This window comes from Galeopterus variegatus, unplaced genomic scaffold (genome assembly GCF_000696425.1).
Source record: "Galeopterus variegatus unplaced genomic scaffold, G_variegatus-3.0.2 Scaffold70, whole genome shotgun sequence".
In the NCBI taxonomy this organism is placed as follows: domain Eukaryota; kingdom Metazoa; phylum Chordata; class Mammalia; order Dermoptera; family Cynocephalidae; genus Galeopterus; species Galeopterus variegatus.
Window position 1 is genome coordinate 806,150 of NW_007726181.1, and position 14,171 is coordinate 820,320.

At 50.3% G+C, this 14,171-nt stretch overlaps 1 protein-coding gene across 2 annotated transcripts in view; it reads left to right on the forward strand.

The window, feature by feature from the left end:
- The window catches only part of SLC6A13 (solute carrier family 6 (neurotransmitter transporter), member 13), a 32,820-nt gene that overhangs the window by 15,622 nt on the left and 3,027 nt on the right, over window positions 1–14,171 (forward strand). For both annotated transcript variants that reach the window (XM_008577767.1, XM_008577772.1), the window contains 7 exons: window positions 1,697–1,781; window positions 2,398–2,530; window positions 3,393–3,527; window positions 10,019–10,122; window positions 11,009–11,133; window positions 13,233–13,345; window positions 13,674–13,811. In XM_008577767.1, coding sequence (XP_008575989.1) covers window positions 1,697–1,781; window positions 2,398–2,530; window positions 3,393–3,527; window positions 10,019–10,122; window positions 11,009–11,133; window positions 13,233–13,345; window positions 13,674–13,811 — 833 coding nt within the window. The remainder of the gene's footprint in view (window positions 1–1,696; window positions 1,782–2,397; window positions 2,531–3,392; window positions 3,528–10,018; window positions 10,123–11,008; window positions 11,134–13,232; window positions 13,346–13,673; window positions 13,812–14,171) is intronic.

A 14,171-nucleotide genomic window follows, 5' to 3' on the forward strand; every position in this document is an offset into this window, starting at 1 on the left:
GGCATCATTAGGCCTATCTGTCTTTGGGTTGATTGGGGTCTCTGAGACAATCCTGAGGCAAATTGAATACCTGAGTCTTGGTTTTTGACATTTTTGACATCTCTCCTGGTGAATCTGGTTTTACTCAGGGCCCAGAATCTTGAATAATATGGGCTAACCTGTCCCATCAAGATGAAATAACACTTTTTTGGGTGTGCTGAAGATTAAAAGAAAGTGATATATTTTGTTGGAAAAGGCACTCGGCTGGCAATCAATCATTTAACATATTTGTTGAGCTTCTACTATATGCCAGGCTCTGTTCTAAGCACCAGGAATATGCTAATGTACAAAAACAAAGATCCCTGCCCCGCCAGAGCTTTCATGGGAGAGACAGATGATAAATGAAATAAACATGTATCACGTGAGAAGTCCTATGGAGAAAAATAAAACAGGGAGGGGGATCGCGAGTTTTAGGGGTGGAGGATTGTATTTTTAAATAGGGTGGTCAGGAAAGGTCTTACTGAAATAACCCTTGAGTGATGATCTGCAGGGGACACTGCAGGCAGAAGGCACACCAGCACAAATGCCCTGAGGTGACACCATGCCTGAAGCATCCAGGAAACAGAAGGGGCCAGTGTGGCTGCAGAAAGAGGGCTGCGGGAAGTGGTAGGCAACGAGGTCAGAGGTGTTGGGGGATAGACTGAGTAGCGCTTGAAGGCGAATGAAGGGGTTTTGGCTTTTTTTCTCTGAGTAGGATGGGAAATGAGCTGGGGTGTGACATAAAGTGACTTAAGGTTTAACAGAATCACCCCAGCTGGAAGCAAGGGTAGAAACTGGAGGCCAGTCAGGATTCGTGAGATGATGGTAAACAGTGCTAGGGTGCTAGTAGCGGAGGCAACGAGAACGGCCAGACTCTAGATCTTTTGAAGGTAGAACCTAGACAATTTGCTGACCTGGATTCTGGACCATACTTGGTCATTTATGAGCTGTGACAGGCCATTCGTAAGAAGATTGATTTTCTTCGTGTGTGCAATAGTGAAAACAGTTTCTGTCTTAATATTTCCCAGGAGTATTGTACAAATAAGATGTAAAAAAGAACATCAGCACTCTTTGTGAAACTACAAAGTGATACGCAGATAATAAAGAGCCAGCATTTATTGAGCACTGTGCGTTCATATTTTCATTTAATCTCCTATCAGTCCTGCAAAATGGACATTATTATCTACATTTTAGAGATAGGGAAACGAAGCTTAGACAGTGGAGTTGTAACTTACCCAAGGTGACACAGTTAATGCCCAGAGGGTCAGGATTCAGGCCAGAGCTCTCTGCCCTGTACCTGCTCTGCTACATCTCTTCTCTAAAAGGCAATCTTATTATTCCTCAAAAGTTGTGACGTTACACAGGACAGTTAGAAATATTTGTATACTTCGAAGCAGCTGGCATACAGAGCCTTTTTCCTAATGTCATCTGATTATGCTTTAATGAGAATATGTACTCAAACACTTATAGCCCCACATGTGAAGGTGTGTGGGAGGGGCGAGGTAGGCTTGTGGAGATGATTATGTGTGCAAGGGTGTTTCAAACAGCCAGCTCCAGCCCGATTCCTTCCAAATACCTTCCTTCTCATTCTCCTGACATTTCACTTCCTTCTCTCTGGTTGTGCCAGACGTTGGCTGATGATGTTTCTCTTTCTTTCTTCCCGGGGACCCACGGGTAGAACACTGTGTGGAGTTCCAGAAGACCAATGGCTCCCTGAATGTGACCTCTGAGAATGCCACCTCCCCTGTCATTGAGTTCTGGGAGTAAGTGAGGCCCGTTCCTCATCTGCACGTGGGCCATGTGCTCACAAGAAGGGCGTGGGGAGGGTCGGTACAGTGGTGGCTTGCAGTGGACAGCAAGGGAAGAACTTCCACGTTCTTCTCTGCTGGCCCTGTTCGCTAAGGGCTTTTTCTGTCGTGCCTGTATTTGTGCTTAATGCAGGACTGGTTTGAGAAGTGAGGACTTTGCAGCTCTTTTCAGGCTGTGCCCACCCTTGTGTTGGTGCACATGCATGTGTATCCACACTCCAAAGTGCCCTTCTCTCTTCAGCTGCATGTATTTTGTTCGTATGCACCCCACCCCCCGAAATATTAACATTCACCCAGGGCATGATTCCTGATATCAAAACATACTAAGACCCTGGCTGAGAAAGTATGTGTTTGCACCTCCTTCCCCAGGTTAAATTAGTACTCAGAGCAAACTCACCCAGGAACAGTTTATATTTGCCACTCTTTATATCCACATCCATCTCTGGGCAAAGGAGGCCTCACGGATCTGAGTGAACTGAGCCTGGTGGCATGGCTCCACGGCCCGAGACGCGCGGGCTGCGAAACTGAGCTGGCAGCAGAAATGGAGTCAGGCTCCACCCTTCTCTCCCAGGAGGCGGGTCCTGAAGATCTCCGATGGCATCCAGCACCTGGGGGCCCTGCGCTGGGAGCTGGCCCTGTGCCTCCTGCTTGCCTGGGTCATCTGCTACTTCTGCATCTGGAAGGGGGTCAAGTCCACAGGAAAGGTCCGTGTTGGAGAGCCCAATCCCACCCCAGGACTCCCTGCCCTCACTGGGGGCTGTCACCCAGGAGTTCCCTAAGTTGTGGCCTAGTTGGAGATGGGAGGGAATGACCCAGCAAAGACTTTATGTGGCTCCCTTCCTTGATTCTGTGGCTTTCCTGGCTTCAATCCCATATACTTCTGGTATTTAAGGAAATGAAATGGAAGAGAGAGAGAGAGAAAGGCAGAAAGGACACCTTCAGAGGAATTTGATCTTGGAATATACCATGTGTGGGCATGTTGCAAAGTGAACACAGGTCTTCATTCACTATTTCATACAATAATTCTTTTGAAAAAGAATTCCATTAAGACTATTCTTTTAAGGTGATTTTTAACCAACTCAAGAATTTGGGGGGACTCTTTGCTCTGGAACGTATGAGGTATCAGAGAGCATTGTGATTTCTTCTGGATTCTTGTCCTGGAAGCCTCTGACAAGGCTTCTTCCCTAATCCAGCTACCTGATTGTGCTGAGCTCATAAGGACAGGGATCACATGTGACAGATCTTTTTATTCCCGACAGCCATTGCCATAGTTCTGAGCATACTTGTTGGGAGAATGACTAAGTTCATTCAGTTACTCAGGAAATATTTACTGAATATGTGTCGGGAGGGCGAGCACTGTAAGCTGGAGGGGGGAAGGGAGAGGGGAGGCTGTGGCTCAAGGAAGGGGAGATGGGACAGCAATGGGGGGAAACAGGAGAGGGAATCCCTTGACCTCTTCTATGGGGTGGGGAACTCCTGCCTCCTGCCTCCTGCCCCTGATGCTGGGTCTCCAGGCCCCTCCTTCCTAACTCACAAGTTCCTTGCTTCTCATCTACCCCTGGCCAGGTGGTGTACTTCACAGCCACATTCCCCTACCTCATGCTGGTGGTCCTGTTAATTCGAGGGGTGACGCTGCCTGGGGCAGCCCAAGGAATTCAGTTTTACCTGTATCCAAACCTCACCCGTCTGTGGGATCCCCAGGTAAGGAGCCACAGACGTGGCCCATCACATGGCTCTGGAGGTGCTTGAGCTATGGGCTTTCCCTGTGCTCTGTGGGGAATTTGTACTCCTGGCCCAACCCCAGGGCATCCACGGTGGTGGTGGTGGGTGCCCCTTCCTTCTCCAGACATCTGTTAGCAGCTGCTTGTGGTCAGAAGGTGTCTGACACTCCCTCCTTGGTTCACAGCTGCATGCCAGGGAACCCAGAGGGCCTGAGGCCCTAGCAATGTTTCCAGGGGCTGCAAATGTGTCACTAGCAGCCTCTTTTGATGGGCTGCATCTTTCCCCCACCATTTAGCAATCCCCTTTTTGCATTTGCTCTTATCTGTCTCATTTCCTAATGAGCTTCCTCTCTGGTTCTTACCCTTCTACCTGCCACCCTCTGGAACCCCCCTCCCTCCCCCACCCCTGCTGCCCACGTGACCCATTACTAGGCCCCCATTCCCCAGCCCCCTCCCTGAACCAGGTGGGCTAGCGTTGAGTTTCCTGTTGTTGTCAAGAGGCTCCCTGTCTCCTTCCCTCCCCTGGCGATCTGATCCGCACTCCCTCTGCTGCAGCCAGCTTCTTTATGGCCCTGGGGTGGCGGGGTGGGGGTGGGGGTAGGACAGTACTGCTTGCTGATTGGAGGGGTTTGTAAGGCAAGGCCTGGAATAAGAAGCCCCTACCTCTGACAGGTTTCTTATTTTCTCCTCTTTGGCAGCCATTTTGAAAGCTGGCAAAGCCAGGAGGTGTGGAGGGCCGGAGGGGAGCGTGGGTAAGCTCCACCCCAGAGCCCCTGAAAGTTTGTTACCCAGTTACGTGCCGTGCCTCTGCCTCCTTGGCACAGAGGTCACCCTCCCTGGGGAGCATGTGCACAGTTTAGAGATCCTCCTCTTGGTGGTTGGAGGAGGCTCTCTGTCTGTGGAAGGAACCCCTAGGAGACTTAAGGGTGGCAGCTCCCGACACATAGAAGACCAACAATTGGATTTCCAAACACTTAAAAATAGGAAGGCACTAGCACGTCCACTGAAATTGCTGTGAGGGAGCAGGAGAGGAGGGGTGCGCACACGGTTCCAGGGTTCCCTCTGAGACCTGGAACTCAGTTCACACGGAGGTGATGGCCCCTCCTGTGCAGAACTTGTGGTGACCCAGAAGCTGAGCTGTTCTCGTCTCCCAGAACAGAACTCTCCCCTGGCAGAGCTATGAGTCCTTCTCTCCTGAGGTCTACTGGGACCTCTGTGGCAGCCAGACACTTCCCTGTGGAGTCAGGTAGCCTTGGTCCTGGGTCTTTCTCCGTGATCTTCTGGTGGATATGAGTTTACCCTTCCCCACCCCCATTTCCTAGACATCATAGAAATACAGATTGCTTCTGCCTCATTTCCCTGCAGGGCACGAGGGCTGCAGTCAGGCCTTAGAGCCAAACTGTAGAACCAGAGCTATTGAAGCTAAAGGACCTGAGAGGTCATCTAGGGCAACCTCCTCATTGCACAGATGAGCAAACTGTGGCCCAAGGTCACACATCAAGTAAGTGGCAGGCCAGGAGAGGGGTATTTTTGTTTTGTGAATTGTAAGCCCCTTGACTCATCTGGAACAAAAAGGCTGTGGTGGAGAGTAGGTAACAAGCTGGATGTTGTGGGGAGCAGTTGAGTTGAGGCAAGGCTTCGAAGCCAGCTGAAAGAGTTTGGCTTGGATCCCCCATTGGCCCAATTGGAGCCGTTGTGCTTCTGGAGCAGCAGAGCTGCAAACCAGTGGCTAAGCTACAAAGCTCACCTTTGTTAGCAGGTGGGCCTGATAGGAAGAAGACATGTTCAGGCAGGGAGATAGGCAGGTAGGCTGAAAGAGAAAAAGGACAGTGGGTTCCAGTATTTCCAGAACTGATTTATGGCTTTGTCCTGATCAGCTATTTATAGCTAACAACTGGTGAGTGTTTACTATGTTCTGCGCACAGTTAAGAGATTTACTGCGTTATTTCAGCTAATCCTCACAGCAAGTTAATGAGGTAGCTCCATTTTACAGATAAGAAAATCAGGCCTAGAGAGCTTAAAGAATCTTCCATCCTCATACTTGCAACTGGAACCAGGTCTGAACGATGACAATTCCCACATACTTTATGATCTCCTCTTGAAGACAAGGTCCCTGTCTGCTCATCTTTGTTTCGCCCACATCTAAGTCATTCAGCAAAAATCTGCTGAGCATCTGTTACGTGCCAAGCCTGTTCTAGGTGCAGCGCTTGGTGTATAACAGCTTCAAGCACATATGAAGGTGGTGGACCAGGGATAGCCTTCAACTCTGAGAGTTAATACAGCCATAATTCTGTGTCTGGGTTACTGCAAGGAATAAGACCTCTTTTAATCTGCACTCCAGGGTACCTTCCTTCCAACTCCAGCCAGCTGTAGGCTGTGCAAGGAGCATATGTCTTCCAAATGCTTTGAGGCTGTGGGGAGAGAGATGTTTCAAGAGCTGGTTCTGGTCCTGAGCTTCTGAGCAGCCCTGTTATCTGCCTGGTCCTGGTCCCATGCCGAAGCTACGACTTTGTTGTCAGGAAATAGAGCAGCACCTACAGGGTGGGATGCCCTGCCAAGGCCCTAATTGAATCTAGTTGGCATTCCCCAGGAAGTGTGATAATTCCCACTGGCATTTCCCTGGCACTTGAGAAAGGTGCAAAATTCCTGCTAGCCAACACGTAGACCAAAGACATCTCTCTCTGCCAAGCACTGAGGCTGGGAGCTGGGAGCCAGGCAGATGACGCTGTGTTTGTTTATTGTTTCCTCCTCCTCTTCTGCCAGGCCTGCTGTGTGTTGGGCAGAGTGCTGCCTTTCCTGGTGTTCCCAAGGCTCATCTCTTTCCCACTGGGGAATGGCCCCTGGAGACTGAGGCCTCTCCTGTACAGAGTGTGCTTTATTCAGGCGCTTGTTTCTTTCCCTTGTCCTGACCCTTTGTCTATCCTACTGCACTTCGGTAGATCAATAAAGGCAGGGGGATGGGAGTAGGGGGTCCAAAGAGCCCCTGTTTAATCTTTTAACTCCCTATGTCAGGCAATCCTAATGAAGGGTTTGTTCAGGGAGGAAGCGGAAACCCTTGATTAGGACTAGTCTTTTTATTTTAGCATATATATTAAAATGAAAGTCACCACTTTATCACTGAAAGGTTAGTTGTTTTTTAAAATAATAGGAACAAACAGCAGCAAAAACTAATGTTTATTACGTGCTTATCATTTGCCAGGTGCTTTACCGAGTTCTTGACACAGCTTAATCCTCACACTAACCCTGCGAGTCAGGTGTTATGCCATCTTACAGACGCAGGGGCAGAAGCTTAGAAAACTTAAGAAATTTGCCCAGAATCACAAAATGAGCCTATGGAGGAGCTTGGGTTTCTTCCCTAGTAGTTTTTTCGTGTCTGCTGTCTTAATTTCCATGATAGATCTTTTCTAAAGGATATGAATTATTTGAGGGTTTTAAGGGCTGCTTTTTATTATTCCAGAAGGTGGGATAGGAAGCTGATATTTATTTATGTGTTAGGCATTTCACATACATTATTTTATTTGTTATTGTACGCATATCCTAATGAGAAAAAGGAGGTTCAGAACTGTTCAGAGACTTGCTTAAGATCACCCATCCAGTAATTAATAGAGTTAGGAACTGAGCCCAGATCAAATGGATTCCAAAGCTCCTGCTTTTTCTATTATACACCACTGCCTTCCTATGAATAGCAGATAGCTGTTAGTAATCCTGGGGGGCGGACTCAAGGTTGAGAACACCTTTCCTGCATCTTCTATAGGTCTCTCTCCCTCTTCCTCTCTCCTCCAGAAGGCCTCTTTTCACCCACACTCCAAGTGTTTTTCACATTTGTTTTTCCTTAGCCAGTCTTCTGCCCTAGCCAAAGACATGTCAGAGCTTTGTTCTAGACGGAGCTTTGTTTGTGCCAGGGTTGCTGGAAGGGGCAGGGAGTGGGTTGCCTGTGGTGGGGACAGAACAGCTTGCTTTCCTTGTTCCTTTCGTTGCCCTTCTGACCCGTTCCTTTCCCCTAACGCAGCAGGCTTGTCAGGCAGCAGCTGTGTGGGGAGCAGGGGCTTGCCAAGATCCCAGCGAGGGGCTTTGGTCAATGGCACCGCATCTGACTCGAGCTCTGGACTTCCAGCTGCCCGCTGCAGTTTTATCGGTTCTCATGAATCTCTCCTGCCTCAATCTTAGTCTGCCCACCTCCACCTCTCACTCCCACTGGGGCACAGTAAGCAGCCAAGTCATGATTTCTTTTCTTATTTCTTCCCAAGCCCAAGTTCACAAAATGCCATCATCACAGGACTGCGCCCCTGCCTGAAAGTAGGCAGCCACAGAGTGTCTCAGAGCAGCTTGTGCACTGTCGGCACAGAGCAAACGCAGGGGACGTGCCTGAGAGCCCCAGGAGATAGGACTCTCCAGCCCTTTCACCTCTGGCCCTGGCTTAGCCCCTCTGTCCGAGCAGGACCCCGCTCTTGAAGCTGCCGACAACCTACAGGAATGAGATGCCAAAGGTCACTGTGTTTTCCTGAGATGACAACCCTCACAGGATCTGAGGGCTGAGTTTTAGAAGAGAAAAGGATTTGAACATTTTGAAGGAGCAAACAGACTGGCCAAGGCATCTCCTTGAACTTGGTGTGGCACCACCCTGAGCTGTGCAAGCCCGCGGTTCCTGTCCTTTCCTTCTCTGGCTTCTGGACATAAATCCCGTACCCCCCTTACTTTTCCTCATGTTTGAAAAAGTTTGGTGCTTCTGACCTCCCATGCTATTTCCTGGTGCTTTTTGCGGCTGACCCTTTCCCTGGTGACAACTCCTGTCTGGCAGAACACCTGGGGGTGGGCTTCCCAGTCAGCAGAAGGGACAGAAGGCTAGAGACCTTCTCCCCTTTCCTCACCATCCTTCCCTGCTCTGTCCCCAGTCCCGCAGAAATGGAAATATAGCAAGAGGATGGGTGTCGTGGGTGTGTCCCTGGGGCCAGTTCTCAGGGCTGTAGGGAGATGACCCTGTCTGTTCGTTGGGATCACCCAGGAAGCTTTGAACATGATTCACTCTCTGGGTTCTCCTTCAGGCTGGGGATCCAGTGTCCCGACTGGGGATGCCAGCCGAGGCATCAGTGTGATTCGGAGGTAGTCAGCCTGCTGATGGGGCCTTCGGACCCCTACGTGTGAGGCAAATGGGCACTTTGGTAGGGGTGAGTGTGATCAGAGTGAGTTGGGGTAGGGGCTGAGAGGGGTGGCGATGGCTGGGGAGGCAGGCCAAGACAGGGAAGGGACTGAAGAGCTTTGGATAGAAAGAAGCCAAGGCTCTGGTGAGGAGGGGAATTGGAGGCCTGATGTTTGTGGAAGGAAATGATGAAAGGCCGGAGGGTTTTATGGAAAGCAGGAGCCTGTTGGAGGCTGTGGGACAGGGCTGCATGAAAGGCACGGATGGGGTTGTCCAGTGCCGTCTCTGTCAGGAACACATGCATGTGAGGAGCACCGCCTTGGCGATGTTTCTGTCCACTGCCTGGTCCCCCTTGTGGTGCTCACGTCCTCTGGAGGCAGGAGTGCCGGGGAGGGTCTGTAGCCACAGGACCCCACCTCCTGCAGGCCTGCAGGGTTGCTTAGTCCTTTTGCCTTGATGTTCTTTCTCTTTGGGATGTTATTTTAGCTGTTAAATCTAAATCATAACATGCACAGGCCAGGTCAGCCAGCTGAGATAATAGCAGTAACATCTCTACCTTATGTTTAGCTGGAGAGTTGTTTTCCCCTCAATGAGTACAAAGCCCTTTACAGATGCATTTCTGTTCATCCTCTTGGCTTTTTTTTTTTTTTCCTTTTTGTCTCTTTTCGTGACCGGCAACGGATCGCAACCCTCGGTGTCGCGCCCGCACCTCGCTCAGCCAGTGAGCCGCCGGTCTGTATGTGGGATCCGAACCCTCGGCGGGAGCGCCGCCACGCTCCCAAGTGGCGCACTGTAGCAGTGCGCCACCGGGCCGGCCCCATCCTCTTGGCTTTTTGTGAGATGAGGATTACTCTGTTTTTCATTTAGAGGGTTCTGAGATGTGAGGGGCAAAGCTACATGCTCATGATGGCCCTGATGCTAAGGGCCCACAGCTCTAGAGGTCCTGCGTCTGCATCCCTTCCCACCAGTCACACCACCATGAGAGCCTAGGATAGGAGACAGTGGGGCAGAACCCATGATCAGAAACTCAACAGCAGACCTAGCTTTGCCCTAGCGCACCATCCCACCCTCCACCATGGGTCCTTTAGTCTTTCTCTTTGAATGCCTAATGCTTGTTCCATCTTGGTAGTGCCCAAGAAACTTCATCTAGGCGCCCAGGGAGTGGAGCCCACTGGGTGTAGCGAGGGTGGCAGGGGGTGCCTGCATTGGCTGAGAACAGGTTTCTCACCATGCTCAGCCACTGCCTGGCTCAGCCACACACGTGTGTCCTCCCATGGAGGCCCAGCTGGCCTCACTTTCCTAGAGTCCAGCTTTCTTGCCTTTTCCCTTTGTAGGTGTGGATGGACGCGGGCACCCAGATCTTCTTCTCCTTCGCCATCTGTATAGGGTGCCTGACAGCTCTGGGAAGCTACAACAAGTATCACAACAACTGCTACAGGTGATTGGGGGAGTGGGCCTGAGCCACACACCTTCATCTCCTACTGTCCCTCCAGCCATGCTGGACCAGGGGTGAGTTGTAGGGTGCGTCAGCTCATGGGTTTGCTCTGTCTGTACCCCACTTTCCAATACCCCAGGGCTACCAGGACCTGAAAGGAACCAACTGCGGGACAGGCAGGGGAATCACTTCTGAAAGGGTGGCATAGTTTTGATTGGCTGGGAGACAGCAAGCGAGCCTGGGAAGTGGTCAGTAATGCCTTGCAGCGGAGCCTCTGTCTTGCCTGCTTAGCAAACCTGCCCTGGCGAGCACTGGATCCTTGCCCGCTTTCCCTTCAGCTCCCAGGCGTACCTCCCTCAGGCCCCCACCCCATTGGTCCCTCCTGCTTACCTGGCTCATGCTCAGAGAATCTAAGGCAGTTTTAACATTAGCTGAAATATAGTGGAAAAAAATCATATCATGCATTTCAAAATCAGATTTAGGTGACTAAGATGACTTGTTGGGGATTATCTTTGTCCATATGCCCTACATTAGCATGTCAAGTGGAATTATGGCAGAGTGGTAGTGTCTTATGATGTGTGGCAGCAATGTGGCAGGGAAGGCAGGCTGTGGGGCAGTTTGTAATATTTAGATTAATGTTTTACTTCCCGAGTCTCATTCTTTTAGGACTACCTTGATTCATTCCATGTCTGAGCGAGTGGGGGTGGAGGTGCTGAGGCAGGAGCAACACTGAATCCCACCAGCTCACACCCCTCCGGCCTCTGTGAAGGGCCGAAGAGTGTCCGCAGCAAGGGGCTGTGCTCCCCAGAGGGTCCCGTTGGCTCCGGGATGAGAGCCTGAGACTTGGGCAGCCCTTCTGACCCAGTCTGTTTCCACCCTTTCCCCACAGGGACTGTGTTGCCCTCTGCTTCCTCAACAGCGGCACCAGCTTTGTGGCTGGGTTTGCCATCTTCTCTATCCTGGGCTTCATGTCTCAGGAGCAGGGGGTGCCCATTTCAGAGGTAGCTGAGTCAGGTGAGTGTGGCTGGGGGCGGGGGGGGGGGCTGGGGGCAGTGAATTCTGTGAGCCTGGTTTGAATTTTTGGCAGCCGGAATCCAGAGGCGTTTGTGATCACGCTCTGGGTGAACATGGTTACCTTTCAATAGATGTGTTCTGGAAAGACTTGGGGGAGAATCTGAACAGTAATCACAGCTTCGGAGAATAAATGAGAATACAATTAATATTTTTCTTCTCACCCCTGGCTTCCAGTTCTTTACCCTGGAGATAGCCAATGTTATCAATTTCACATTAATCCTTCTAGAAATAGTTTAGGCATATATGAGAAACTGCTGGGGGGGGGGGGGGGGGGGGGGGGGGGGGGGGGGGCTGAGGGCAGTGAATTCTGTGAGCCTGGTTTGAATTTTTGGCAGCCGGAATCCAGAGGCGTTTGTGATCACGCTCTGGGTGAACATGGTTACCTTTCAATAGATGTGTTCTGGAAAGACTTGGGGGAGAATCTGAACAGTAATCACAGCTTCGGAGAATAAATGAGAATACAATTAATATTTTTCTTCTCACCCCTGGCTTCCAGTTCTTTACCCTGGAGATAGCCAATGTTATCAATTTCACATTAATCCTTCTAGAAATAGTTTAGGCATATATGAGAAAAAAAAATATATATATACACACACACACATACATATATACATATTACTATTTCTATTTTTACCTCCCTCCCTTTTCTTAACCATCACAAGCACTTTATTGTTAGTATAGCTTTACATAAAACACTTCAAGAGGCAGCTGTTATTTAGGAAGAGCTGGTCCTCCTGGAATGCTGAGCCGCTGTTGTGAGTGGTGTGCTCTGTGTTTGGAGAGCACAGCATGCTCAGCTGGGTATGGAAGCCTGGGCAGGACTGGCTCCAGCTGACGGAAAACTCTCTGGAACCCTCCTTTTATAAACCAGTGATAACGTACTACATAGGCTTTTCTGCACCTTGCCCTATTTTATTCACTTTAAAGTGTGTCTCAAAGATAAGTTCATATCAGCACATAGAGTTTCCTCTTTTGGGGAGTGATTGCCTTTTTACCCTGCAGTGTTTTGTTGTTTTTAAATAAAATCAAAGACTTGTTTCCTGTCTGCATAAGCTGTGTGATGTTCCTCTCGCTCTCCCCAATTCTTGCGGCCCACCCACGTTCATCTGCAGCAGGACCATTTTTTATCATGGTATTCACAAGCACACTCCTGGTACACAGATGCTCAGCACTGGGCAACTGACATCACCGATTCCATTAAAAATGGTAATGTCTCATTTTTATTGAGCAATCACTGTATGCCAAGCACCGTGTGAAGCATTTTGCCTGTACTATGTAGTGTAAATCTGGGAGGCAGTTACTAGTATTATCCCCATCTCCCCAGTGTGGGAAATGGGACTTGAAGAACTAAATGACCGCCCAAGGTCACAGTGACACTCTTTATTTTTCACAGGAAGCTTCCTATGGATAGACCCAGGCTCTGGCATGTGAGTTTGTTCCTGCTGTTTGAGTCAGCTGAGAGGAACATTCATTTATTTGAGAGGATGTGTGTCAATGATATTCTGAAATTAATGCCAGTGCACTCATTGTAGGGTGTCAGAACAGACACCAGGTGCAGAGGTAGCATACCGGAGGTCCCAGGCCAAATCTGGCCTTGAAGGCATTTTCTTTGGTACCATCTACTTTACAAACAACAAAGTTCTCATCGGGTCCTACCACTTCTTGTTTGACACCAGGTCAGCTTTACAAATCATTATGGCCCGCTGGCTCTTGAGCTCATTCTAAATTTGAAACCTCTGATTTGGGGCACTAGATCTGGAAGTCCAGAGCTCTTTTAGATCCCAAACCCTTTATATCTCCAAGCTCTTAGCTCTGTTCTTGCCAGTGAGGATGCAGCAGCTGGTGCCTTGGAAATTTGGGAACCAGATAGAGGTTTGGGTGGCTTCTCCTGGGTGAGGGCAGTGATGGGGACGGTAACTTTGGGGTGAAGTTTTCTCTAGCTCCTGTTGTTGCATGGCCCTACCCTGCGGAGCCCTGGGACTGCACACGGCCCACACCTGGCCCGAGCCCTGGGTTGTGTCCTCTGCTCTTTGCTGTAGGTCCTGGTCTGGCTTTCATCGCCTACCCTCGGGCCGTGGTGATGCTGCCCTTCTCTCCCCTCTGGGCCTGCTGTTTCTTCTGCATGGTCGTTCTCCTGGGGCTGGATAGTCAGGTATCAAGAGGCAGCCACTCAGAGCCTGGGAGATGAATTGGGTGGGCGTGGGCTGGGGAAGGGGAGCAGAGGGCATGAGGTTGAGCTTTAAGCCCCAAGGGACCTCAAAATAGTTGGGAACTGGGTGAATATCAGAAATGGATGCCCTCCGGGGACCCAGAGGAGATTGAAGGGTGGGTCTAGACCTAACCACACAAGGACAGCAGCTCTGGGGACTTGAGACAGGGAGGCTGGCAGGGCTGACCCTAGCAGCAAGAAGCCAGAGCTTATTGACAGGGCTTGTTTTGGGAACTCTCTTTCCCTCCAATTCTTTTGCCCTCTCTTCTAGTTTGTGTGCGTAGAAAGCCTGGTGACAGCGCTGGTGGACATGTACCCCCATGTGTTCCGCAAGAAGAACCGGAGGGAGATGCTCATCCTTGGAGTGTCTGTCATCTCCTTTCTTGTTGGGCTGGTCATGCTCACAGAGGTGAGAGTCTGGGAGGCTGAAAGGGAAGGACCCGGTGAGGACCCAGAGCCAGGTGGAAACTGCTGCCTTTCAGGTGGGGCAGACTGCTGTGGTCACAGATCACAGGGTGGACCTGCCGGGCTTCAGGGCACTGGAGCTCCCTCGCCTCCCACCACAGAAAGGACGAAGTAGGGGCCTCTGGCCATTGGCCACCTACCTCTGGGGATGGGTGAGGGGTATATTTGGCTCCACGGTCAGTAAAGATGTATGAAAAGAACAGTTGGGAAGCCTTGGATTGGGAAAAACTGCTCTCCAACAAGGTCCCATGATTTCTCTGTGTGCAAACTTCAGAGGGAGAAGGGGGCCTGGGGGCAGGTGGCA